This window comes from Rhinopithecus roxellana, chromosome 17, assembly GCF_007565055.1.
Source record: "Rhinopithecus roxellana isolate Shanxi Qingling chromosome 17, ASM756505v1, whole genome shotgun sequence".
NCBI lineage: Eukaryota > Metazoa > Chordata > Mammalia > Primates > Cercopithecidae > Rhinopithecus > Rhinopithecus roxellana.
Genome location: NC_044565.1, coordinates 85,895,869 through 85,922,960, shown reverse-complemented (window position 1 = coordinate 85,922,960; position 27,092 = coordinate 85,895,869). Strand labels below are relative to the sequence as shown.

The following is a 27,092-nucleotide window of genomic DNA, read 5'->3' as shown; positions in this document are numbered from 1 at the left end:
TACAGGGCCATGGCATGATAGCAGGTCTCTTCCTGGGAAGGAGGAAAGGTTGGAACTCTATGCTGAGAGCGGTCAATAAACAGCACGAGCAGCCACTGCCATCCAGTCCATCCTATGATCTGTGCACATACTACCGCATTCCATCCTTGCAATAACTGGATAAGATAGATAGTAAGTACGATCTCCATTTAAAGACCAAGAAAGAGGGCTCAAAGAGGATTAGGCTACTCAGACACTCACAATCAGAACTCTGGCTGCCTGGTTCCTTACCTCTCCTCTGTGGCACCTACCACTCCTTCCTTCTCCCCATACCACCTCTCTGGGACCCCTGCCCAAAGTAGTACCACTCACTCAAAGATCAGTGAAATGGTAAGTTAGTTTAACCCTGAAAAATTAAAAATAAAGAAAACCACAATGTGATTGATTCCCTACACTGGAATATATCTAAGATAGACGTAAATCACAGAAACAGAGCTCTAGCTACTGAACTTTTTCACACTTCATGTCTCATTTAATTCCTGAGCTAGCAATCTTCCCATGGGTGATGTGGCTCCTCTCTAGCTGTACAGGTGGGCAGTTAGACAAGGCACACAGCTGTATGTAGGGGTTTAGTGAATGAGTCCCAATGAAGAGAGCGCTGGTTGGATCAGCTCTGTCCTCCTTCCCTTCAGTCAGATTTTACCTTCATTTCATCCATCCAGTCCATAATGTAGAGCATTTCCTGGAATATCTTCTGCAGCCCCAGGTTCATCTCGAGCCTCTGTCTCCGGGCCCTGAGCAGTTCCAGTAGGTATTCCCAGAGTCGGATGACATTGTCCTTCCTCGCTGTGATGCGCTTGATGTCGTGGTAATTCTCGGCCTCGAGCTCCCTGGCCACGGCTACCACAGCCTGCACACGCTCCTCGTATGCGGCAATGTCTGTCTCAATGGCCTCGTGCTTTTTTGTGGCGGCCTCAACTGCCGGAAGGTCAAACCCAAAGTTGTCCTACAGAGAAATGGAATGAAAAGAAGGAAAATAAAAAATCCACCCAGGCACGGTGGCTCACGCCTGTAATCCCAGCACTTTGGGAGGCTGAGGTGGGCGGATCACCTGAGGTCAGGAGTTCGAGACTAGCCTGGCCAACACTGTGAAACCCTGTCTCTACTAAAAATACAAAAATTAGCCAGGCGTGGTGGCACGTGCCTGTAATCCCAGCTACTTGGTAGGCTGAGGCAGGAAAACCGCTTGAACCTGGGAGGCAGAGGTTGCAGTGAGCTGAGATGGCACCACTGCACTCCAGCCTAAATGACAAGAGTGAAACTCCGCCTCAAAAAAACAAAACAAAACAAAACAAACAAACAAAAAAACATTTCCTGCCCCCTGCCCGTCACCCCCCTGCCAAAGGAAACAGAACAGACATGAAATATTGAGCACACATTAATCCCTGGTGGTCTTAAATCCAAATCTGACTCCTGAGTCCCCCACCTCACTGGTCTCTGCCTTGAACTTAGATGCCCTCCTGAAAGCAAACTAGTAACTGCTCATTTTGCAGAGGAGCCCAGCTGATATCTAGTACCTGACTGAAAAGCTAGAGCAGGTGATAGCTTATATCAAGTCAGGTGGAAAAGCAAGCCAGTTTTGCTTATTTCACAACCAGTCTAACTGCCTCGAAGGATTAGTTGGTCAAAGATTAAAGAAAAGAGAGAAACTGTTAGAACTTATAAATGTGAACAGTTCACACACACTCAATGGCTCTAAACAAACTCTGCTTGAGCTGCTTCCACATCTATGAAAAGTTAGATAAACAGAAATATATATTAGAAATTATAAACATCCTCTTCATGGGAAGTAGCCAAGGTGACCTGACAGTTCCTCCAGAATAATGAATGTCGATAAGCAGCTGTCCTCTGACCCTATGCCCCTGGCATATGTCTGTGTTTCTAGATTATCCCAGGAACAGTCTTTTTAATAATGTCAAGAGCAGAACCTGAGACACCAGACGCTGGTTTTCACTCAGCCAAGTCTCCCTCATAGCTGCCTTGCGATCAAATCTGCGGGCGAGCTGTTCCAGTTTCTCCTGTCTTATGAGCTCATTCCGCAAAGCCAGTTCTCTTTCATGTTCCGCTTTTTCCAGTCTTTCCCAGGCCTACAAAAATGAAAATACACACATACACACACAAACACAAACAGTTTCCTGTAGTGTTGAAGGAAACTTCCGTGGCTACAGTTAACAGCTAGTATTTCTCAAAAAAACCTGACAACTTGAATGGGAAATCCCATTCCCACCATCATTGACTCTCAAGCCTTGATGAAAAAAATGGGTTTTTCTCTTAGTGTATCCTCATGGGAACGCTCTTCCATTATCTAAATCTAAAGATTCTGTGTTGTACTTGGAAAACAAAACTGTAGATATGAAGCAATATAAGTAAATTATAAATCTCTTACTTTAAGAGGAAATAAATTCTCTTAAATAGCTTTGATCATATAAAAAAGATACATGATTTTTCTAAGAATTCATACGAATTTCTCATTCATTCCACCCTGAGCCACTTTAAAAAAATTTAAACTTCTGAAATTTCTTTCAAAATCCTGACCTACTGTCCGCATTAAATTCATTCTTATGAAATGTATTTCTTCACATAAAAAAAAAGATCGAACATTCCACTCAAAGGAATCTAAGTGGGGTCAGACGCAGTGACTCATGCCCGTAATTCCAGCACTTTGAAAGCTGAGGTGGGAGGATTGTTTGAGGCCAGGAGTTCAAGACTAGCCTGGGCTGCAGCGAGACCCTGTCTCCATTAAAAAAAATTTTTTTTTAATGAGCAGCAGAAAGGAATGTAGTTGTGTACAAGTGACCAGAGTTCTAGAATTTTCAAATTTCTTTCTAATTGGAAATAATGCCTGCTGTGAATTTCTATAGGCATAATAGGTATTATGGCATGATAGGCATGATGATTAAATAATTGCTTATTTGACAGCTTCTCTAATGGAAGAAGCCAACATCCTAAGCCCCACAACCACTATGATTCCAAACACATGAAATTTCAATTCTCCTTTCCGTAATTTACAGATGTTTGAAACAATTGCCTCAGATGAGAAGTAAAATGATATGTATCTGAGTAGCAAGGTGTATAGCCTGCGCCAAAGTTGGTTTGATAAAATCTAACATTACCCCCCAAAGCCTCCAGCAGCCTAGCCCGGCACCATTGTTTGCTTGGTCCTTTGCCACACCTGACCACCAGTTGCCAATTGTCAATTCAGCAGGTGGGGACAGCCCCTTCCAGTCTCTTGTCCTCTTAGCAGTCGAAACCGCCTGATAGAACCTGAAGCCTCCAGGAGGTCAGGGCCCATGCAGAGTCCAGATCCACTTTACCTTGTTGATGTCAGAGATGAGCTTCCCCTCCCGGGGCATGTAGACCTTCTGGTTGTTGGCCCTCATCTTGCTCTGAATGGTGAAGAGCAGCACTTCCAAGTTCCCCTTCTCAGTAAATCTAAACACAGGGGAAAACATTCATTTGTTACTGGAGAAAAAAAATTTCACAGAGTCATGCATTTTAAAAACCATTTAACTCTGGTCTGACTTATGTGAAATGTATGTCAAAGAGACATCAGGAGGTTGCTCATTGGCTATTACAAACCTTGAAACATACCAAACTGTGGAATTTTTTCATAGTTGGTTGTTGTTGCTGACATTTATATTTGAGGGTGTCAAGGGTATGCAATACTCTTTGTATTGACTTCAGTCAAGCTTTAAACCCTAAATCCTGGGCAATGGACTTACTTCATTCATTCAGTGTAGCTGAATACACTCAACATGGATTATTTCAAATGTCTACCTAATGTAATTTTCAATGGGTTTCAGAGACCTTACCAAGGTATAAGCAACCGTTTTCAGAAAAGAAAACACGACTTTGGAACTACGGTAAGCAACAGATAAGACCTACAATCCTTATTCAACAATTATGAACTTAAAAAAGATATGAAAAAAAAATCAAACTTTTTTGGGGTTGCAAAACTTGATCTGAACTGTTATGAAATTATTTATTGTCTTTATCTAATGTAATGTGAATATTTACACATTTTGCTACAGATACTTACTGGGCCTACGGGCTACTGCCTTAGTCCTATCTAGGGTCTTGTAATATACAACAAATGAGCTGTGCTGTTTTTTTAAAATCCAAAAAGTATGGAATCCTGAAACACACTGGGCACAATGGTTTTGGATAAGGGGTTGGGGACTTGTACCATTTCTTAGAATTCTCATACATCCTGTATGTCAGTGGTACATTTCTATTGGGAAGGGCTCAGAGAGAGCATGATCTATCATAAATCTCAGCAACACAGAATCAGATGAAAAGGAGTAGGACATGCTACTGAGAGGCATTCAGTTAAGAGATGAGATTATAGAAATCAGAACACAGGGGTCTGCTGGCTACGGTGATGTGTCTTCCCATATTAATGATCACACACTATAATCTGCATCTTACTTGGGTGGTTTCTCCACAGTGCGGTAAGTGTTGAATGCCTGAAGCTGCTGTTGAACCCCGACCAGTGAATTGGCAAATTTGCGATTGTTCAGAATGATGATGGTTTGTTCAATCCATTCCAGAAGGTCAGAGGCAAGTGATTCATACTTTTCAATCATTTTTTCTGTTTCAATAGCATTATCAAGCACCTGTAAACAAGGGATAGAAAAATTAAAAAGATCATGTTGCTCCATAAGTTAAATACGATTGCAACCCTATACGAGTGCATGCACACTAAATGACCGGCTCTGAAACGGTTTGGCCGGCTCTGAAACAGTTTGGCCGCACCTGGGCACAAGCATTTTAACTCAAGGAACCATCTGCTAAGAGGCACCTAGACTGTGCTTATTTGTGAGCAATGACAGCCTAACTGCAACTGGTTCTGTAACTTCCCAACCCCCAAGCAAAGAGATTCTGAAATCCCTAGAGAAACAAAAGGGCTCTACTTAGCTTGATCCTGTCCCATAAATGCCCATTACTTTTTGACTTCACTGCATTGAGAGGACAATGTCATCTGGTCTGAGGTGTTTTGAAAACATGGTAGGTGAACATCACCAAATGAGAAGTAAAAAGCATGATGCTGGGACCTTTTCAACCGTGGTAAGTAGGACGTCACACCCATGACATTAGCCAACTCGATCAGATTTCCAATACCCAGTTTCCTGGAAAGGTTGAGGAGAAGGATGTTTCTGGGTTTGAGTTAGCCCCCTGATCCTTTCCTAAATATGGTGGCCATCTCTCCCACCTCTTGTTACCCTTCAGGATGAAGAGGCTTCAGCTGATTTCCCTACCATCCGGAGAGCCCACTACAAATTGCTATTGGCAAATTTTATGAGTGCATGGGAGAATGAGGGCTCAATGAACCTTAATTATGTTTCACAACTCACAAAACTGGCATGAGCTCACCTTTCCAATTCGTTTTCCTTCAACAGCCAAGGCCTTCATCTTAGAGAAGTAGTGGTAATAAGTCACCACGTAAGTGATTATGGACTTCTCATCAGGGTGGTCCACGCTGATGTCTGTAACCCAGAGAAGACTTTGTTCAATGTACTGCATGCTACTGTGCCCCACCCAGGCAGCAGGAATGAATGCAATGACTGCTGGACAACACGGAATGGTGCAGCGTCTTCATGTTTGTATTTGAGCGTTCTGCCATCAGTGCACTAATTACGAGGATAATGAGGGTGAAACCATCTCACTGATTCCCTATTACATGAATATTCATGAAATGCCTTCCACAGACACACAGTTCCTCTCCCTGCCCCACCACAATACTGGGTTTGCTCTGCTTGAGTTCTTATTTCTCCCTACAGGACCAGTACCGCCCCACGTCACTCAGTCTTTGGATATCTTTATCTTCTTGTTACCAGTATCCAGCAGCTAGTCACTGAGTCTGAGTTGGGATGACCCTTATTTGTGGAATCCTTATTGTGACTCATTGTTCAGACCCATCCTGTCACATAACCAGCCCTGAAACAATGGCTCCCTCCACCAGCTTTCCCTACTACTCGATTTCCTTACACATAGTGTACCCAGATTGATCTTCCAGAAGCACAGCTGTGAACACAGTTCCTCCTAGCTCAAAATTACTCAGTATGAAGAATAAAGTATAAGCGCTTCAGTCCTCTAGAATCTGGCTATGACTTTCCTTCCCTTTTTTCCATCAATTTCTCAAATATTCACCACGCTTAAGTGTCAAGCATTGTTCTAGACATTCCTAAATTCTATAGCGTCCTACCTCTCAGCTACTGTATTCCTTATTAAATGTTTTTGAGACAGGGTCTCACTCTGTTACCCAGGCTAGAATGCAGTGACATGATTACAGTTCACTGTAGCCTCAAACTCCTGGGCTCAAGCAATCCTCCCACCTCAGCCTCCTAAGTAGCTGAAATTACAGATGTGAGCCACTGCACCTAGCACTGTATCTCTGAATCAAACTTGACCATTCACCATTCCTTATACATATCACATAATTTCCAACATGACTTCCTTTACTCATGATTTCCCTTTGTCTGAAATGGCCTTTCTGATCCCGTAACTTTCTTACTATCCATCAAGGTCCATTTCAAAAGTTACCACCCAATACAACCATTTACGATCCCTACAGTTGACATTATTGTCTCCCTCCTCTATTCCCTTGGGCTTTGTATGGACACATAGTCCACTTTTTGCTAGGTTATGGTTTTTTATGCATGTTTTGTTTGCCTTACAAAATTCAGTCCTTGTCAAGGGTAGAAGCCTGTCCTGGCAAGCCACTCTACCTCCCACATTCCTGCTGTGCTGTCCTGCACAAAGCAGGTGGTCAATAAATAGGTATTGAGAGAAGGAACAAACAACTGAAAATGGCAAGTCTTTGAAGTTTGGTAATATTGAGTAAAGCACTCAACTTGGGATAGGTTGTGAAAAGAACACACAGGACAGCTATTAACAGATATCATCAAGCTCTTTTTCAATATACATTCATACATACACCCCCATTCCTATTGCCACCCCTGACAGCCTTGTATGGAGGAAAATTGTTTCTCTTAATTTAAACAAGAGAATATTAGGATGCACTGCTGGCACCTCCCTGCCCAGGGTCACTTAGGCAGCCAGTGGCAGTGAGGGCCAGAATCATAGCTACTGTTCCCTACCCCAGGGCTCCTGTGTCTGCTAAACCCGTCAAAGTACGCACAAAGGAGAGTGAACTGGAGGACAGCCAGAAAAAAATGCCAGTGTAAGTATCCAATTTAATCAACACAAAATGTCAACAAAACTCAAAGAAGTGAAAAGGCAAAACTTTTTATTTAACTTGTCTGCAAGTAGATTTGAACTGATGCTCTTTGGGACCCCGGGCAACTAATAATCAAGATGAAACCAACAGGACAAAAGTGAAATCAGCTGCCATTTTTAGCTCCTTGTTTTGTGATCTGGGGAACATCAATCCCCCTTTTCATACTGGGCGGTGATTAGAAAGATTAACTAATGAGCAAGTTACTAAAAAATGTTGTCACTGTGATAGGGAAAAAGAAAAGGTTCTTTATCAAAGCACAAAGAACATGGGGTAAGGAAAAATTCCTTCCCATAGTAAGATAGGGGTTAAGCACGAAGATTTATTGAAACCCAAGGAATTTTAGTTTTCTGTTTATATTGAGAAATCATTTAATGGATTAGTACAAAGATAATTTTATCTCAACTTCCTGTAACCAACATATCAGCAAATCTGATGCATTGGAAAATAGCAAGAAGCCTGCCTGGAGGCCTCATGACCTTGATTTGCCTTTGGGGAGTTAAACTTCCTGTTCTATATTTAAAAGAAGTTTAAACTTTCACTCACATACACACGGTTTTTTTCCTCTCTAATATCTGTTCACAGCTGAGAGGATCTATAAATCTTCAGCACTACAAACAAATCCTGATATTTTAAATGCTTCTCAAAATCAGAAAAAGTTCCTATGAGAGCTCACGTTGAAATGAAACCCAGAATCAGGATTTTGTTAAGTAAGGGAGATACAACCTGGGGGACTGCTCCACACAGGTCAGCTCCAAGTTACACAGGGACTCACAGAGTAAAGAGGGATTAGTTCCATGCAGAGAATGGGATGAATCTGTAAGAAAGGACTGTGACTGCTGCTCCTTCCACCCCCACTCCCCTTTCACAAATATGCCTTCCTCATTTAAACTCTTACTTGCTCACAAGCAAAGCACAGCCTCCTAACAAGGCCCCTGCCTCCAATCTCCACCCATCCCCATCCAACCTGCTTGCCGCCTTCAGATAAATGTCAGCCATCAAGCATTCATTGAGAGCCTATGCCAGGTTTTCTACTTTTCTCCTTCGAACACAGCAGCTAAGAATCTTCAATGACTCCCTGTTGCCTGTTGCCCCTGTGGGGATCCCATCCACACTATTACCCTAACCACCATTCCCATTGAATTGTTAGTCCTCAAACACACCTTCCTTTTTCCTGGTTCTGCACCTTTGCTCAAGCTAGTAGCTCTGCCTGCACACGCTCTCCTTCAAACTGTTTAAATCGTATTCATCTTTCAAGGCCTTTTTTGAGTGTCATCCTTTCCACAAATCCTCAAAAAATTCCCATAACCAAAATTAAGCTCTTCCTTTGATAATTCCCAAAGCATGCCATACAAATGAAACACACTGACACAAAACAGATTTTACATTAACACCTGGATAGTACAGATGCTAAAAATCCCACCTGTTATCCCTTGAGTCCCTACCTTCGGGGTCCAACAGTTTAGTGAGGCCGAGGTGCTGCTCTGCCAGATTAAATGCATTCTGCAGGTTGTAGTGTGCGTTGGATTTCTTTAGTTTGTCAAAATCTATCAGGTCAGGCCTGTGCAGAACAGTGGAAGACAACAAAAATCATGGCTTGAAAAGAAATATGACCAATGAAACATGACTGTTACTCCAAAAAGGTTAAAATCACCACTTAGTGGAGTAAAACTCTAAAATATACTATTATGGAATCATCAAACAGTGAAACCTGATTTTTGAATAAACACTTCAAAGTTTATTAAGAAAAAAGAAAGATTAAGGATGAACCTGTTTATTTTGTGTGGAAGAATTTACATATTCTCCCATATTTTCCTCACATGGAATGTAGGAATTTCCACCATGGTGCAACAGTTAAGGCAATGGATATGGGAAAGTCATCCAAACCTGCTATGGACAGACAGCAACCTTTGCCCCACAATTGCTAGGATGATTTGCATGGACTTACCGGTGTTTGTGTATCAGTGCATTGAAGGCCATGCCGTCCCTCCAGCTAGTGGTGAAATTGTGAATGTTGACATTGGGGTACCTGCCAAGGACAAAGCAGAAGGGAAAAGCAACACAATTACCACATGGAGGTTTATACTTTTGCCAAGTGCTTTGTTAATAAATAAGTCTGTAAGCATTGTAAAACCTAAAGCAGTGAATATCACTAAGGACAATCAAGTCAGAACAAAAATCCCATCAACTCCAGCTTGCCATAAAATAAAAATAAAACATGCATCCATGTGGTTTTTCTTGCTTGGTAATTCAATCTCACAAACATGTGAACTGTGTCGTAGATTTAAAACACTACTCTTACTTAGGAAAAAGTGACGACAACCTAGACACCTGTGAGGCCTCTCCTTCTACTGGCTTTCTACTCTACCTACAAAGACACCAGGACCTGCAGTCCCCTGTCACACATTACTTTGGGACAAGAAGTGGTGGGACTACCTGTTCATGTGACACTCAGCTTTCTTTCTTCCATATGCCACTTAATTGGATGAAGTTTGTAAAAGTAGTACCTCCCTGAAAAATTTATGTTTGAAACTTACCCATAATGAATCAGCTATTCGATACCATATTGACTATTAATAACTTTATATCAGTGGCTGATTAAAAGTTCATACCTGACTTGACCCTTTTATTAGGCCATAAGCTCTTTATAGACATGATCACTTTTCAGCTAGCTCTCATAATGGACAGAGTTCTGATTTTCATATTCTGAATTCATATTCATTAGAGTTACATCTATACCTAAAGTAGTTCTGACAGTAAATCTAATTAACCTAAAATTGGGTCTCAGTAAGTACCTATAACCTTAAATCAATTTGCTAAGAACTCGAAGGTTTAGCATCAATTGAATTCTAACAGTAGTAAGCAACAAAAAAGGTGCGGTTCTCTAAAAACAGCTTCAATGAAATTTCAATGAAAACATCAAAAGGAAACTGACACAGATAATACTGAAAGGTTATGCTAATGTTTACTGTGCAAAGAAAGCTCCCCAAAACAGAAATTAAAGGGTGAAGAAAACCTACAACTGTATTCTTAAAATATCATGGATATGATTCCTAAACATGCTTCCAGGGTTTTCAAATTCAAAATATAATGCTCTCTGGAGCTTCCTTAATAAAGAGAAGGAAACTGATTATGAAGACATGACAGGTCTAAAATATAAATTAGAACTCCTTCCATTCCAAGAGCTAATTGAAAAGTCATTATCAACTGCTTACGAGTTAACAAGACTTCCCAATGGAAGCAGTGGAAAAGATACCTGTCATGACCTTCTAAGTGATGACTGCAGTGGAATTCAGTCCTGGAAGAAGCAGCCCCAATACCCTCTGCGTTCACACTCACCCAGCTGTCTTCATCTGGCACCACAACAGCAATGCATCCTTGGCAGATTTCTTCTCTTTGTTGTCTTCAGTTTCCACACTGATATCCTGGATCTAAGATTTACAAAGAAATATTAGACAAACAGATGGGTCAGCTGTCTCAAAGAGCCACTGAAGAACAGGTCTGCATATACATAAAGAATAAACTGGAGATCAAAGCCTTGTCCTGCAGACGATCTACCCTGTGAATGAAAACTGCTTCCTTCAGAAGCACAACCAGAAACACAACCAGAACTAGTTTTCTACGTCGCACAGACAGAAGGCTGAAGGGACTTCCCAGCACCTATCAGAGGTCATTTTCACCCCTGAGACGGCCCATCTTTCCAGTGAGAAGCTAGCACAGTGGTTCACACAGTGTATCTGGAATCTCATCAGACCCCCAGAAAAATACTGAGTTCAGTTTTTCATAAGTAAATATTTTTCACACTAGGTGCAGCCTTCATTGATGAGGGCACTGTGTGTACCACTTCCAAACCATTAGAGCAAGTGTGTGCTTAAGTGCTGTGCTTCCATGGTGTGCATTCATAAGCCACTCAGAGGTAGCGTATTTGCAACATTATAAACAAAGCCTGGTCAGCTGGCACCAAAGTCAGACTGCCTGTATGTGAATCCAGGCTCCATCACCTACCATGTGCCCTTGGGCAGGTTCCCCAGCTTCTCCATCTGAGGAATGGAAATAATGACAGTGGCTAATTTCACAGCATGTTATGCATTTAAATGATATAATGAAGTGCAGAGCTCATAAGGGTCCATGAATGTTAGTTCTTAGATTAGGCGCCAACTGCCAGCTACGTAATTTTAGACTAATGCTCCAAACACACTTTTGTCTACTTATGAAAGTTTCCTCTTGTACAGTAAAATGTGGAATGGAGTCAGGAGTGGATGGTGCTGGCCAGGAGTCCATCCATCACCTCCAGCTGTAGCCATTTTAAGCTTCTCTGCTTTGTCATGCTCCCTACAACCTTTACTCCATTCAATCTACAAACACTTCCCAGAATTCTTTTTGAAAGAGAGAGAGAGAGAAAATGAAGACAAAATATAAAAATACAGGACTAAAAAGTTAGAAACTTTCAACTAGGAAAAACACTTGGGAATTCAAACAACTACATTTTTAAAAAATTCTCTATTTTTAATTGTGTTAAGAAGGTGAAGCCTGAGTTTGCATAAACCCCAGTCTCTAATATTAGGATCATTAGCTCAAGTGCAGAAAGGGAATGTGGAAGAACAACCCTCACTCAAGGGGTGAGAGACGGGCTCACCAGGAAAGTCAGGCTGTAACTTCACATAGTAACCCATTGGCTTTCTTATGCTTCTGTGTGAAGAAGGGTTATCAGTTTCCAGATTTGTCCATATGGAAACAAAGTCTACCCTTCTGAAATGAAGATCGCTCCCTATTTAAACTAGGCAAACTCAGAGATTTCCACTCCAGTTTCACACCACCTTTTACTTTTTTTTTTTTTTTTGGAGACAGTCTCTGCAGCCCAGGCTGGAGAACAGTGGTGTGATATTGGCTCACTGCAATCTCCGCCTCCCAGATTCAAGTGATTCTCCTGCCTCAGCTACCCAAGTAACTGGGATTATAGGTGCGTGCCACCACACCTGGCTAATTTTTGTATTTTTAGTAGAGGCAGGGTATCGTCATGTTGGCCAGGTTGGTATCAAACTCCTGACCTGAAGTGATCCACCTGCCTTGGCCTTCCAAAGTGCCGGGATTACAGGCATGAGCCACTGCATCTGGCCCTTTTACTCTCTTTTAAAGGGGCAGCATTATAAAAATCTGTGTCACCATCAGTATTTAATGGACATCTCTATGCACATACAGGTCAGGCCATATCCTGGTAGCAGTGAGAGTACACGCACACACACACTGGGAACTTGTAAAACTGTATATTCAGGAGCTGGGGGAAGGAGAGACCCTTGCAGATACACAGGGAAGCTTCACCCTATGTATCTACAAGGATATCTCAAGTATCCTTGTAGATATGCTAGATATCTATAACTGGACCTTGGCTGATTCATAATCGTATTATTTTTGTAGAATAGGTAATGTTTTAATAAAGCTGCTGAAGAAAGCTGAGTCATGTCAGACACCAACACTGCAGGCCATGCGGTAACATCAGCAGTCTATGCCTCTCATTGCAACAGAAAGGGAGAAAATACACATCAGCATTTATAAGTCGAATTATAGGAATAGGCAAACTGGCAGGAAGTGAATTGGTCAATGACTCAATGCAATTCACGCTGAGAATCCTGAAAAGGGCTGTGTGTGCCAGCTCCCTGACCTGGGTGCTGACCTGCTGTTGACAGCCCACAGTCAGGATACCCTTCCACGCTCTGATTACTGCAGGCCAAAGGTAACAGAAATATATTTTACTCCATAAAACTGGGGTGAAGCTTGAGGAGTGTCCTGCTAATAATTTCACCTCTGTAAGACACAAGAGCAGTAATTAGTGGATTCAATGGCTACTCCATTTTCAAATCATTCAGGATCTAAATGACAGAAATATAAGAGTTCTGTCTGGGGAAAAAATGTCCTTGATTGCTGTAATTAACTCCTTTAATGATGTTGTACCATCTTCAACAACGGTTCTCTCCTCAGACCTACTTAATTAGAATTACTAGGGCTGGGCCCTGGGAATCTGAATTATTAAGAGGGTTTCCCAATGGCATCAGATGATCAGCCAGCTTGGGAACCAGCCAGTCAGGAAGCTGTTTCTTCCTATAACTCATTCTAGTCCCCTACCCCTTCCTCCCACATATATACTCAGGACACTATCTGAAGCCCAATCCTAGGGCAAGTGAGAAGGAAAAGGGATTGTTCACAGGCTGATTTCAGAGTTTCAATAAGAAAACAAAGCAAGCTATAGTTTGATTTTTCGTTTTTCCTTTTTGTGTGAGGTTTTTGTTTACCTAGAAAAATCAAGCAGATCTTTATTAAAGGGGCAGAAAAGGAAGGAATGGCAAGAGAACACAGTTACTGAGGAGACAGGACTGTTAGAATATTTGTTTGTAGAGAAACCTGACACTACAGTACAAAGTTGTTCCTGCCTTTCCAATTTTAATTGGAACGCATGAGCACGCAGCATCCGCCTGGAGAAAGAACCAATAATCAGACCTGTAGTGCTGCACAGTCCCAAAAGGCTGAGTGCTGTCTCTTAAGGGGTCAGAGGCACCCCCTATAGCCCTGGCTGGCTGCGTCATCAGGGGCAAGGTTTCAAACTTCTCTGGGTCTCCAATTTCTTCATAAAGTGAAAGTGGTGAACAAAAAGACCTTGAGACTACCTTCTGGCTTAAAATACTTCTATACTTAGAGCCTTCCTCCTCAAGTATAACAAAACCCATAAAATCATCATCAATTCAAAGGAACACAAGTGTTTTGTACTTTCCTCCTGCAAATTGCTTCCTCACATCCAAAGAGAATGAGAAGGTGAAAATGGAGCCCACACACATGCCATAACCCTCAACAGCTTTGCCTAAAAATATTCTGTAACACATGTCATAGTTGAGTGAAGCTGAGGCAGTCTAAGCTAATAACCTAGCACTGGCCACATCCTTATACTTTTGCTCCTGAGAGCCAAGCAGCAGAGACCAGACATTTAGAGCAGGGGCCAGCAAAGTGGTGGGCTGGGATGCAGTCTAGAAGCCCCTGGGCCACTGAGACGTGTCTGACAGGAGAGCTAAGATTATCAGGGGCTAGTACAATTGCAGGAGGATGTAGTAGATTCCACATGCCTACGAGGCAGCATTCAATTCTCAGGGCTGGATATGACACACCTGACTCTGAGACGTGCTTTCAACCTGGTCTTGCTGATCCCTCTGACACACGGAGGCCAGCTCTATAAGGATGCTCATACCTCTGAGAGGTCAGCCTAAGTTCTGAGCAAGCCTAGGCAGAGACTCTTACCTGGAAGCGCAGGATGATGGTCCAGATGAGGCCAAGGGTCAGCCGGTGGTTTCCATCCACAATGTCATGGGATCCCATGTTCTCAAGATGGACTCTCTGCTCCTTCAGGAACTGAAGGGCCTTGTCCACATTCTCTAGGCAGTGGATGCGCATTCGTCCTTTGGTGGGTTTAGGCTAGAAACAGGAGAGCAGAGGCAGAGACACATCACTCAACAGAGCAGAGATGAACCCTGAGTTACTGCCTAGTCACACGTGCCCATTCATGCGATGCTCTGCCGCTCGGAGCAGAACATTAACAAACACGTGTACTCATTAAGTTCAAGGACAGTATTTACCTAACAGCCACATAAGAAAAGTTTACTTAATGGGATGGTAACTGATTCCTCTTTAGAGATTAATTGTGGAGCTATATAGTTTACAAATGAGCATCTGTTTAAGTTCAGGGAAGAGAGAATCCAATTTTCATGGAGAATTTCAGTGCTACTGCTGCCATCCATACAATTTTTTTGCAGCTGCATGACAAACACCTGTGAGGATTTTGATTACTTGGAATGTAAAAATAGGTTTGCCACCTGCTGGTAACCCTTAAGGTTGGCTCAGAATGAAAACAGGGAACACAACCATCAAATGAGAAGAATTTCCAAGTGGTGGTTGTGTGTGGAGGGATGGGGAAGGTTAAGTAAAAAGGTGTAACTTACAGAAAAGAAGGGGAAAAGGGGAAAAAATGAGTGTAGTGCAATTTAAATACCCCAAATGTTTCTTCCTTTTACCCAGTTTTATCAAAATATAAAAGAGGCCCTTGGAAGGTGAACATTTTAAATAAAACAAATGAACAAAAAAAAATATAGAGAGAGAGAGTAGATAATGCATATGTGTATATATACATCTACTATAAAATATACTATCTACTATAAAAGTATGTATACATCTACTGTAAAAGTACATACACATCTACTGTAAAAATGTACTAGATACACACACACAGTTGACCTTTAGTTGGGCCTAAACTGTGCAAATGCACTTATACATGGATTCTTTCCAATAAATACACTGGAAAATTTTTTAGAGATTTGTGACAATTTGAAAAGACTCAGATGAATGGCCTAGCCTAGAAATATCAGAAAAAATTAAGAACAAGGTATGTCATGAATGCATAAAATATATGTAGATGGTAGTCTATTTTATCATTTACTACCACAAAATATATACAAATCTGTCATAAAATTAAAAATTATCAAAACTCATACACACAAACACAGATTGTAACGGCACCATTTGTGTAGTACTGAATTTTGGTATGTACTGTACTACTATAATAATTTCAGAGCCATCTCTAACTCCTACTGCGATGAGCTCAAGTATTGTGAGTGCCCACTTAAAATGCCTATGATGCTAATCATCTCCACATGGTCTCTCTAGTAAATTGGGTATCACAGTAAAAGTTCTTGTGTATTTTTCACAGTGTCTAGTGCAATAATGTAAACCTTGACTAATATCATGAGACCCAAAGTGCCACTAGTGAAGCTGGAAGTACTCCCAAGAAGCAGAGAAAAGTCGAGACACTACAAGAAAAGGATGAACTGCTTGCTATGTGTTGTAGATTGAGGTCCACAGTTGTGGTGGCCCACCATTTGAAGACTAAAAAAAGAAAAGGAAATTTGTGAAGCCATCCCTGAAGCTACATCAGCAGATGCAAAGACCTTACACTTTTTTGTGAAATATCTTTTTATCTCATATTGAAAATGCAGCTTTTGGCTGGGTGCAGCAGTTCGTGCCTGTAATCCCAGCACTTTGGGAGGCTGAGGCAGGCAGACTGCATGTGCCCAGGAGTTTGAGACCAGCCTGGGCAACATGGCAAAACCCGTCTCTACAAAAAAATAAACAAATAAATAAATAATTAACAATGCATCTTTTATGTGAGTGCAGGATTGCCATAAGAGAGGCACACCTAAAGACTAGTATGATTTAAGAAAAAGTGAAGTCATCATATCACAATTTAAAGGCATACGAAGGTGAAGGAGAATGTAACACCAGCAAAGGATGGTATGACTATTAATTTTTAATTGGGTAGCCCTCAGAACCAGGAAAGATTCACAGAGCTCCCAGTCTGACAATTTCAGAAAGAGGTTTGGCTTAAAAAAATGTCAAGGAGTTGGGAGAAGCAGCTTTTGCTGACCAAGAGGCAGCAGATGAGTTCCCAGGCGCCATTAAGAAAATCATTGAGGAAAAAGTGTATCTGTCTCAACAAATTTTTAACGCAGATTAAAGTGCCCTGTTCTGGAAAAAAATGGCACAAAAGCCTAGTAAGAGAAAGAGAGGTGAGCACCAGGACTTAAGGCAGAAAGGGATAGGCTAACTACTGTTCTGTGCAAATGCAGTTGGATTTATAATCAGGACTGCCCTTATCCATAAAGCTGCTAACCTTTGAGCCTTGAAGGGAAAAAATAAATAACAGCTGCCAGTCTTTCGATTGTACAGAAAGAAGGCCTGGACAGTGACAACCGTTTTTCTGAATTGGTTCTACTGATGCTTTGGTTCCTGAAGTCTCCAAGTACCTTGCCAGTAAGAGGCTGCCTTTTAAAGTTATTTTGGTATTAGACAATGCCCCCACCCAGAACCCCATGAGTTCAACGCTGAAGGCACTGACATGGTCTCCTGGCCTCCAAACAGAACATCCCTAATTCGGCCTCTAGATCACGGGGTCATACAGACTTGTAAGGCTCATCACTACACAAAACTCTATGGAAAGGTTTGTCAATGCTATGGAATAGAATCCCCAACAGAGAGAACATCATGAAAGTCTGGGAGGACTATACCACTGAAGATGCCGTCATTGTTACAGAAAAAGCTGTGAAAGTCATCAAGTCTGAAACAATAAATTCCTGCTGGAGAAAACGATGTCCAGATGTTATACGTCACTTCACAGAATTTAGGACAGAGCCAATGAAGGAAATTATAAAAGAGGTTGTGGATATGGCAAAAAGGTAGAAGTGTGAAGGTTTTCATGATATGGATCTTGGAGAAATACAAGAGCTAACAACACCACGTCTTAACGGAAGATGACTTGATGAAAATGAGTGCCTCCAAAAAGATGACAAATGATGAGGAAGAGGATGTAAAAGCAGTACCAGAAAACAAACTGAATTTATTGCAAGGGTTCCAATCATTCAAGACTGCTTGTGTTATTTCCATAAAGTTACACCAAGTGTGCCGCCTCTTCTGCCTCCCCTTCTGCCTCTTCCACTTCTACTACCCCAAGATGGCAAGACCAATACCCCCATCTTCCTCCTCAGCCTACTCAACGTGAAGATGAGGATGAAGACATTATGATGATCCACTTTCACTTAATCAATCAGCAAATATATTTTCTCTTCCTTTGCTTAGTAACATTTTCTTTTCCCTAGCTTACTTTAAGACTACAGTAAAAGTAATACATACAACATGAAAAATGTTAATTGACTGTTTATGTTATTGATAAGAATAGGCTATTAAAAGTTTTGGGGGAATCAAATGTATAGGAAGATTTTCAATGGCATAGCGTTGGTGCCCCTAAACCCCCTACTTTGTTCAAGGGTCCACTGTGTGTGACACACACACACACACACACACACACACACACACACACACACACACACACACAATGGGTTTCTATTATCTGTTGTACCAACACCAAGCTCGTGCCCTCACCCATCTGGCTCCATCCTTCTCTCCTTCCTATTTCCCATCACTCCCCGTCTAGTAGAGGCTGCATCTGGAGTTGATGTCATCATCTTAAAAAGATGCCAGCAGGATGCACACATCCACATGTAGAAGAATGCACTCAGCCTGTGACCCGTCGTCCTGACTCCCCAGTCTCTTCACCTCATCACACCTATCTACCTTCCAAGGCTCGGGCCGAGGCCCATCTTTCCTTCCTGGAGATATTTCCCATTTCCAATCATTCTGGGTCTCACAGCTCTCCTTTTCCTCACAACTCTACATCTAACAATCTGGACCACAGAACCCCGGAACCAATCATTATAATTTTGCTATTGTTTCATTTATCGCTCTTACTACTTCCAACTAGACTGTTCCCTTCCTAAGTGCAAGGATGAGGCTTTATACTTCTATATTCTCAAGGGTCTTTGGTCCGGTTCTGTGCACAGAATTATGTGCAGAGTGAACTGAATACCAGCAGACAGACTGGGCTTGGTGTGTGCTGAGCTGACCTCACAGGGGAAAGAGGGCCAGGCTGCAACAACCCAGGTATGTGAAGTTAAGGGCAGCAGCCAGCCCTAACTTAGTATCTTGTCCATTCCCTGCTTTTCCTTTGGGTAGTTAAGATCCTCAGCTATGTGCCGCGTGGAAAACGTCTGAAAGGAAGGTTACTCGGGTAACAAGTGGCCACTTTAAGTCTGTCCAGTCTCAGATTATTATTTTTGACTTTCTTTTCTCCTATAAAAAAGGACAAGCAAAAACAGAAGAGGTGGTTGGCCTTGAGGAAATAAGATTATATGCAGAGGCCTACCACAAGTAGTAAAATTTTATTTTCAATATAATTGTCCCTTGGTATCCACAGGGGATTGATTCCAGGTCCCCCAAGGATACCAAAATCCATAGATGCTCAAGTCGCTTATATAAAATGGCACCGTATTTGATATAACCTACGCACATCCTCCCATATACTTTTTAAAAAATTATTATTATTTTTTTTTTTGAGACAGAGTCTTGCTCTGTCACCCAGGCTAGAGTGCAATGGCATGATCTTGGCTCACTGCAATCTCTGCCTCCTGGGTTCAAGAGATTCTCCTGCCTCAGCCTCCTGAGTAGCTGGGATTACAGGCACCCGCCACCATGCCTGGCTAATTTTTGTATTTTTAGTAGAGACAGGGTTTCAACCATGTTGGCCAGGCTGGTCTCGAACTCCTGACCTCAAATGATCCACCCACCTTGACCTCCCAAAGTGCTGGGATTACAGGCATGAGCCACCCAACCTGGCCTCCCATATATTTTAAATCACGGCTATATTATTTGTAACTAATACAACATAAATGCTATGTAAATAGTTGGTATACTATATTTTTAAAACATTGTATCATTGTTTATTTCTGTATTGTTATTTTTCATTGTTCTTCCCCTTGAATATTTTCTACCTGTGGTCAGTTAAATCCGACCATAATAGCAATGGAAAAAGAAATGTCTTTAAACATTAAGCTTCTCACATTATTGTGATATCCTCCTTACCCCCAAAAAAGAAACAGGAGGTGGATTTTGCCTTCAGAAACTTCAAAATGATTTTAATTTGGGTATGTGGGAAATGCTGGAATTTGCTATTTGTGCAATGCCAGGTTGCATCAAAATCAAGCAATCTAATGAAGTGGAAAAAATAGATATAAAACAGGTGTGGGCTTAATCTAAAATTCTGTAACTCTCATTCTGCAAGTGCTGTTTGAGGTGACACTGGTGCTCTCTCTTTCCACAGTATACCCGTCAGCCTCCTAAAGCTATCTGGGACGCCATCACGCTCCTGTCCAAGAAATGGATGGAGTCAGTGCCGCCCTAGAAGAAGTGGGTGGAGCAGCTCTCGCGGCCAGGAGTCGCAGAACTCTGCATATGGCTCTCACGTGTACTCTTTAAGTTTTTCCTTTCGTCTCTTGGATCAGCTGTCATTTCTCACGCTGAAACATGACTATTCATAGCAGCCCCTTTTCTTCTCATATCCAGGTGGTTTCTGGATTGAATGAAGCTCCTGGTTCAAAACTTCAAATCTGAGGGATGGGGACTAACTGCCTCTAAGAAAGGTGCAGGGGCTTCTGACATTTTTGCTGTTCGGGGGCCTTTTCCTGTCATTTCTTGTCAGTTTGTGCACCTGAGCAGTGACATAGTGAGTGGTCCACCTACGTGTGCTGTTTTCATCACAAAGAAAGTGCCTTCGTGATGGGAACTGCAGATCAAGGGGGACAGAAACTTCTAACTGCAGCAGCCATTCTCCTAAGTCTCCCTCCAAGAGGGTGGAGGGGACAGTGTGGATAGAATTATGAGAAGTTAAGGAAGAGAATCATGGACAGATGGGGACTGTCGGTACCTTCCCAGGCTCCAACCAGCAGGACATAACCAATGTTCTTTCAGACTTTATCCTGAAAGCTTGATCTCAAATAATCACTTGTCTCACTTACATTCAAATGAATGCAGTAGAAAAAGTGGTCCTCTCAGAACCTCCTCCCCACAAACAGGAAACATGTACGACACATTCCACAACTCTATTCTCTCTCTACAAAATCTCAATGGAATGTGTGTGTGTTTCCACATGAACATGGGGTCTGGGGTGTGGGAGAGGGAGGGTGGTGATGGGGCCCAAACACATTCATGCAGGTTGAAGAAGTTCAATGCCACATCACAGGGACCCCATGCTGATGGTGACTGGCTATGCCAGATGAGCTAAGAGATGGTTCATTCCAGACCTGGATGCAACTCAAAAACCAGCAAGCCTCAGAATAACAAGAATAAACAAGACAAAGCGAGGTGAGACGACTTCCTGATGGTACAACATGAAGGGAGTGGGAATTGAGACTAAAACTCAAGTACACCACACTCCCTCAATGTGTGTTCTACCTGCTTCAGAGTGGGCTTCTCACATGTTTTAAGGCACAATATCTGGGCAAGTTTAGGAAGCAGTAATTACAAGAAATTAAGTTCAGGAGGTGATCATGATCTCACAGAGCTATCCATAGAAACATGTTACAAACTTCAAAGCTCCCAAGATCTAAAAATTCTTAGCTGCCATTTACTGAGCAACTACTGTGTGTTCACCTCTCCCTGCTAGGCGGCTGACAGCTGTGATCCCATCTAATCCTCACAGTAACCCAGCATTATAATAATTACTATTCCTGTCATTTTATAGATGAAGACACAGTGGCTCAGAGAGATGAAGCAATCTACCAGCTAGTTAGTATGTGGTGAACCAGGACTTAAAGCTCGTCCTCTTCATGCTACAGGAAAAACCCAGAATATAGTACAGGGAAGAAGGGTACATGCTTCCATGTGAAAGGAAGTGAGGGACTCAGTTCCCATCTGCTGGCTGGTTTTCATTTTTTTAAAGAGCTATTTTTATATTGCCAAACTTCATCTTCTCAAAAGGAAGAAGAGGTAACAATAGAGAAAATTAAACATAATGGAGCGGGGCGGCGGAGGAGGGGGGGTGGGCGCCTCAGAGCAGTAAACACTTTCTGAAGCCTGCCCCAAGAGTGGCTAATTCTGCAAAGGAAAGGAGCGTCCTCTGTCTTGCCTCCATTATTAGCCATTGGATTCCCTAGTGTGGCATGTGTCCATCTCCACAGCAACATGTGCACTTCTGTCCTGTGTCCCTTCTGACAGGAAAGTGAAACTCAGCCCTTAACATGGGGACAAGGGTCGATACCAGACTCACATGACTATCGGGGGGCTCTGCAGGCAGACAGCAGTTCCTCTGAGGAAAATGCCTGTTTTTACTGATCCTCCTTTAAATCATTTTAAGAAGCTTCCCTTCCCCTCACACTACAGTCCGTGGATTCCTGTGTTTTTTTCACAGGCGCTTTTCCTGTTTCCCCTTCCCAAGGTCCCATCTAGTCCTAAACCTTTACCAGTCGTATCTCCATCCCAGACCCATCTTCTTTCTCACTCTAAAAGAGGAGAGGAAACTTACTGGGCCACATAAACATCTCTAGGATCTGACAACATAATTCTAATTGCTTATGGAGCAGCAAGTCCAGTCCAGGCCCTGCCTAAGAAGCAGTATGGCCTTAGGCAAATTCCCCTGCATGGACCCAAAACCTTTAGAGAGGAAGGAGGGGGCTGGGTGGTCCCTCCTGGGGCACTGACTCTGCCCCACCTGTCCGCCCAGCCTTGAGTTTGGGTCATTCACACTCTGTAAGGCATCAGGCTTTGCAGAACTATGGAGTAATCACAATGGCAAAGGTTTTGTCGTCCAAAGATGGAGAGGAAAAGAAAGAAAGAAAGAAAAAAGCTTCACGGAGCTGATCTGTCCTCTTTTTTTAATAGGAGAGGAAGATACAAGGGAAGGTTTCTGGCAGGGTGTTTTGGGAGATCTCTGGGGTGCTGCAATGCCCTCTTCCACCCTGTACCCCCGACCCCTTCTTTCTCTGTAAGTGTCCAAAGCAACCCTGCAGCTACCTGGAGTGACAACTCACCAAGGGTTGTGGTGCTGGACAGAGCACAGCCCCGGGCACTGAGAGAGGCCAGTGAGGCCTAGATCTGCCACAACCCAGCTGGGTGGCCTCGCTGGTCACTTATTTTCCCTGACTTACCGTATCTACCAAGTGAGGGGATTTAACCTGGTGGTCACTAAAGTCACTCACAGCTGTATAAAAACAATCTACAGGGTGTTGCAGGGTAGAGGACTCACTAGCACCAAAGCTGAAGTCTACAGTACCTGCTGACTTCTTGTTCAGGTGAAGAGGAAATAGAGAAAGGACAATGATCTCAGCAAATCAGTGTGACAGGCACTTGCTTATGTTTTTGTCTTTTAATTGAACATAGATTTTTGCTATACACATTCACAAACAAGGGTCTCTACTGAATACACAGGGTAAGATGGGAAGCACTAATTTCAAAATTTCTTCTAATATGCTACAAAGCCAAACTCACTTCACATTAGTCCCCAAACTCCTCCCATCACATGAAACTCTGAGCTTTCAGAGGAGTATTAGTTATTCTGGCCCAATTAGGATTAATCGGGGAACACCACACTGTGTCCCATGACTTCCTGTCTGTCTTGTTCCCTGCTGGGACCCAATCCTAAGGGCTCCGAGGGAAAGGAGGTGCTCAAGAGTCAGTAGGGTGGGCTGCAGTCCACACCGTATCGCCTACTAGCAGTACTGGCCTTGGCAAGTCACTGGTAACCGTTTTCTATAAACCAGAGGTAACAGTTGCCCACTTCATTAGACTGTAAGAACTGAACGAGAAAAGAGTAGGAGAGTACTCTGTAAACACAAGTGATAGGGAAGTTACCATCACCATTCCTTTCCAAAAAACCCCTCCAGGTTAACTGGGAAACTTGCCCTACACACCAGTGCCTGCTGCTTGCTACCTCCAAATGCTCTCTTCACTTAGTACAAACTATGAGCTTTCACACTCTGGCTGCCCCACCTGTGAAGCTCTTCTCTTCTCCTGGACCCAGCTGGAACCCTACCCACATCCTACCCACCTACTAAGGTTTCCTGACATCCCGTCCAGAGGGCTTATTTCCCCTTCTGAACTCTAGGGCTCTGGGGCCATTCATCTGGCACTTTATCGTGTGGCACTTAGGACTCTGAGTTCACTTTTCAAGCTTGTGGGATTAGACCCACATTTAATGGAGGAGTTCTGTGGCTGGTTGTTTAAAACAAAAGTAAATTCTCCCACACAAATGATGTTTTAAAAAAAACCCAGCTAGGTTCCATGGCCAGTCCACAAACACTGTTTCAATAAACAATATGTACCAGTATGGTTCTCTCAACAAAGGCTTTATGAAAAAAACTCAGAGCAGCTCAATGTGGGATTTAAGGCTTAACAAATCTCATGTTAAATCTATCTTCTCCACCTAGCTCAGCCTGTTTTGAAATTAATGGTGGCAACACACACACACACACACACACACACACACACACACACACACGCACACACACACGCACACACACACTTTTCTGTTGCTTTCTCAGAGACTGACTGATGGAGTAAGAGGACAGAATACAGAACATCAGGAAACAACAGGCAAGCAAAAACCAGTGATAACTGACTTGGTGGGGTTTGGGGGATGGTAGAGGTGTTTGGAAAACCTCACTTTATTTCACTCAGAGGCGAGGGCTTAGTCTGGCCAGAAGCAAGGCAGAAAACTGGCCACTGTAGTGAGAACCATTCTTCACTGCAGATGCCCATGAAGGGAGGTGGCAGGCAATGGTGAGCGTCTCAAGTGGGTTATGAGCTGTGGGCAGAACATTACCACCAAAGTGCAGGCCTGATATGCCAGGGGCTCCTCTCTCTCATGTCAATGCTGCTGCAGGGCAAACCTTCACCCCTCAAGTCTCATTCTAGTCTAGCCCTGAGATCTAGGTCTAATTACTAAATGGCCAGCACAGATTCTGTGCTCACACTTTTATCTGCCAATCCGATGCTAAAGGGTGGGTCTGTATTTTTAAGGGATTTTTCAAGTGAGATCTTTATGGAGACTTATAGACCACAGTGATTTCAGAATAAGAAATGAGAATAGTTTTCTTTCTAATCAATCTAATCCTGACTAGCAGAAGCTTCCTGGCCCAGCCCTCAGTCTTCTCACTGCTCTATGAGCTGATACACCTGAGGCTGAGAGGGAGCAGACACTTCTGGACACAGATCATAACCAGGCCAGGACCAGAGATCTCTGCCTTCTGATGTTGCTGAGTAGTTCAAAATCAAGTTCCTAAACAACCCAAATGCCTACATAAAACTTACTCATATTTAACTCAAATATTATTGAGCCAAAATCCAGGGTGGGGTGAAGGTGGCATTGTCTGGGTCACTAAACTAATGTTTCTTTGAACTTTAACCAGAAAACACACATGCGCACAAACACACATTTCCTCCTCTGTAAAGGAACTGGCTCTAAGAATCTATTAATAAAGTAAATTGAATCACCTAGTCCCTCAAACATTTATCTGCTAGCTACTGCCAAGCTGGTGGTTAAGTGCTGGGGCTAAAATGCTGGTTGACAAAGACTGGGCTCCAGATAGAGTACAAATGTTTATGTTACCCAGGGTTTTGGACCACTGGTGCAGAAAGTTCAGCTAATGTTATCTGATGACACACTTAGCTGGGGACATTCATTTACCCAGGCCTGGAAGCTCTAACCACCTCATTAGTTCTGGAATCTGAATACGCAAGGAACCTTTGGGGCAAGCTCTCATGGAGGTCTCCTGCAGGGAGGATCTTTAACTTGAGGCCTTGGCAACCTCCACAGTCAAAGGCAGTGCGTGGTGTGTTTCCTTTCCAGGAAGTTCCACGAACCAGACTACGAGGCCAAAGGGACTTGAAATCTCCAGTCCAGATGAACAAGAGCTTTAGATAACTCTATCTGTGGTATCTTTATTTTTGGAATAAGAAAATTAGACTGGCCAACCTATATAACCCAGGATGGCTATGAAGAATGGGTAATACAAATGAAGGCACTTGGGGCTTTACCAAGTTCTGTAAAACCACTGACACCGACTGCTTAAGAGGCTGGAGATGGTAGCCACTGTATCATCTTCTCCATCCTTACTCTCCTAGGTATCTGGGTTCACAAAAAAACTTACTGCTAGCAAATAAGGAGAGGAGTGGGAGATACTCACATACATCTAAGAATTACGCTTTACTGGTTTTTCTCCCTACTTATATTTTTCTTGCCCTGTTCAGAATGGCAACGGGCCTGATCCCATTTATTATGGAGACATTATCAAGGACATAATCTTCTTGGTATAAAATAATTATGGGTCTTTAAAGGCAAACAATTTACTCCCTATAGTCTAGAAGATTGGACGCTATTGGAAAAAAAAAATAAATGTTCAGACTAATTCCTATCCACATGACCTTTAATGATTTTTTTTTAGCTAATTTCAAAACACCATTTTCCCACTACACACACACACACACACAAAATCAATAAATAATCATACCAGGTTAAATACTAAGAAACAAAAAAAGGTTGAGAGGTAGAGAAAGGAAGTCTGGTTATAAAAATTATATTTAAAGCTGCATATCACAATGATTCTAGTCTAGGCTCTCAAACAAGATTCATTTTGTAGAAACAAATCAAAATGCAATAAATGGCCTGTTCAAACTCCCCATGTGGGCCCACTCCCTCACCCCCACACCACAAACCAACTGCCTTCTTATAGCTGCCATGGTTCTGAGCAGGGGCCTCCTTTATTTGTCTAGTGTGACCCACAAACCCTCACAGAAAATGAGGCCACTAGACATACATGCTCAGGAACAAAGGGCATGGATGAAACTCACTACAGAGAAGACAGGGCTTCACTATCTTCTGGAGATCCCTGTTCTTGAACAGGAGGGCAGGGAAGAGAATACTCTTCTGGCTCCATTTTTACCCAGACTCAAAGAGGCAGTCTGTCTGTGGGCTGGTAACAAATAGGACAAGGTACAACCTTAGACCCTTGCCTGCGGTAAGAGGTGTGGGGCTGGTCTGCACACAGGCCCACTGCAGCTGGCAAGCTACAGGGTGGAGATCAAGTTAAAAATAAGGCTTTCTGGCAACCCTGCCAACCGCCAGCATCATATTTTCCTGGTGATGTCAGTGCAGATGTGGTCTCCATCCCTGGGCGTTGGCTTCTGGCTCCTGGCTCAGCCCCACCTCCACCTATGGCACTACATGTGCTCTGGGAGGATACAGCAACCATTTTCAAACCAAGGCGAGACAAAACCTGTTGGATCAGTCACAGTGACTGCTTTAAGCTTTAGTTTAAGGTGCATAAACAAGAGTCACATTAGAGAGGGCCACAGCAGCTCTGGGAAACAGATTGGGGATACAATTTTCAATGCACACTGACAA

The 27,092-nt window shown here is 42.7% G+C and overlaps 1 protein-coding gene across 4 annotated transcripts in view; it reads right to left on the bottom strand.

Moving 5' to 3' along the window:
* The window catches only part of SPTBN1 (spectrin beta, non-erythrocytic 1), a 212,491-nt gene that overhangs the window by 43,062 nt on the left and 142,337 nt on the right, over positions 1 to 27,092 (bottom strand). For all 4 annotated transcript variants that reach the window (XM_030921675.1, XM_030921676.1, XM_010378898.2 and 1 more), the window contains 9 exons: positions 14,558 to 14,731; positions 10,616 to 10,707; positions 9,225 to 9,305; positions 8,722 to 8,837; positions 5,413 to 5,525; positions 4,468 to 4,655; positions 3,354 to 3,471; positions 1,968 to 2,126; positions 683 to 985 (listed from right to left, as the gene is read on the bottom strand). In XM_030921675.1, the coding sequence (XP_030777535.1) occupies positions 683 to 985; positions 1,968 to 2,126; positions 3,354 to 3,471; positions 4,468 to 4,655; positions 5,413 to 5,525; positions 8,722 to 8,837; positions 9,225 to 9,305; positions 10,616 to 10,707; positions 14,558 to 14,731 (1,344 nt within the window). The remainder of the gene's footprint in view (positions 1 to 682; positions 986 to 1,967; positions 2,127 to 3,353; positions 3,472 to 4,467; positions 4,656 to 5,412; positions 5,526 to 8,721; positions 8,838 to 9,224; positions 9,306 to 10,615; positions 10,708 to 14,557; positions 14,732 to 27,092) is intronic.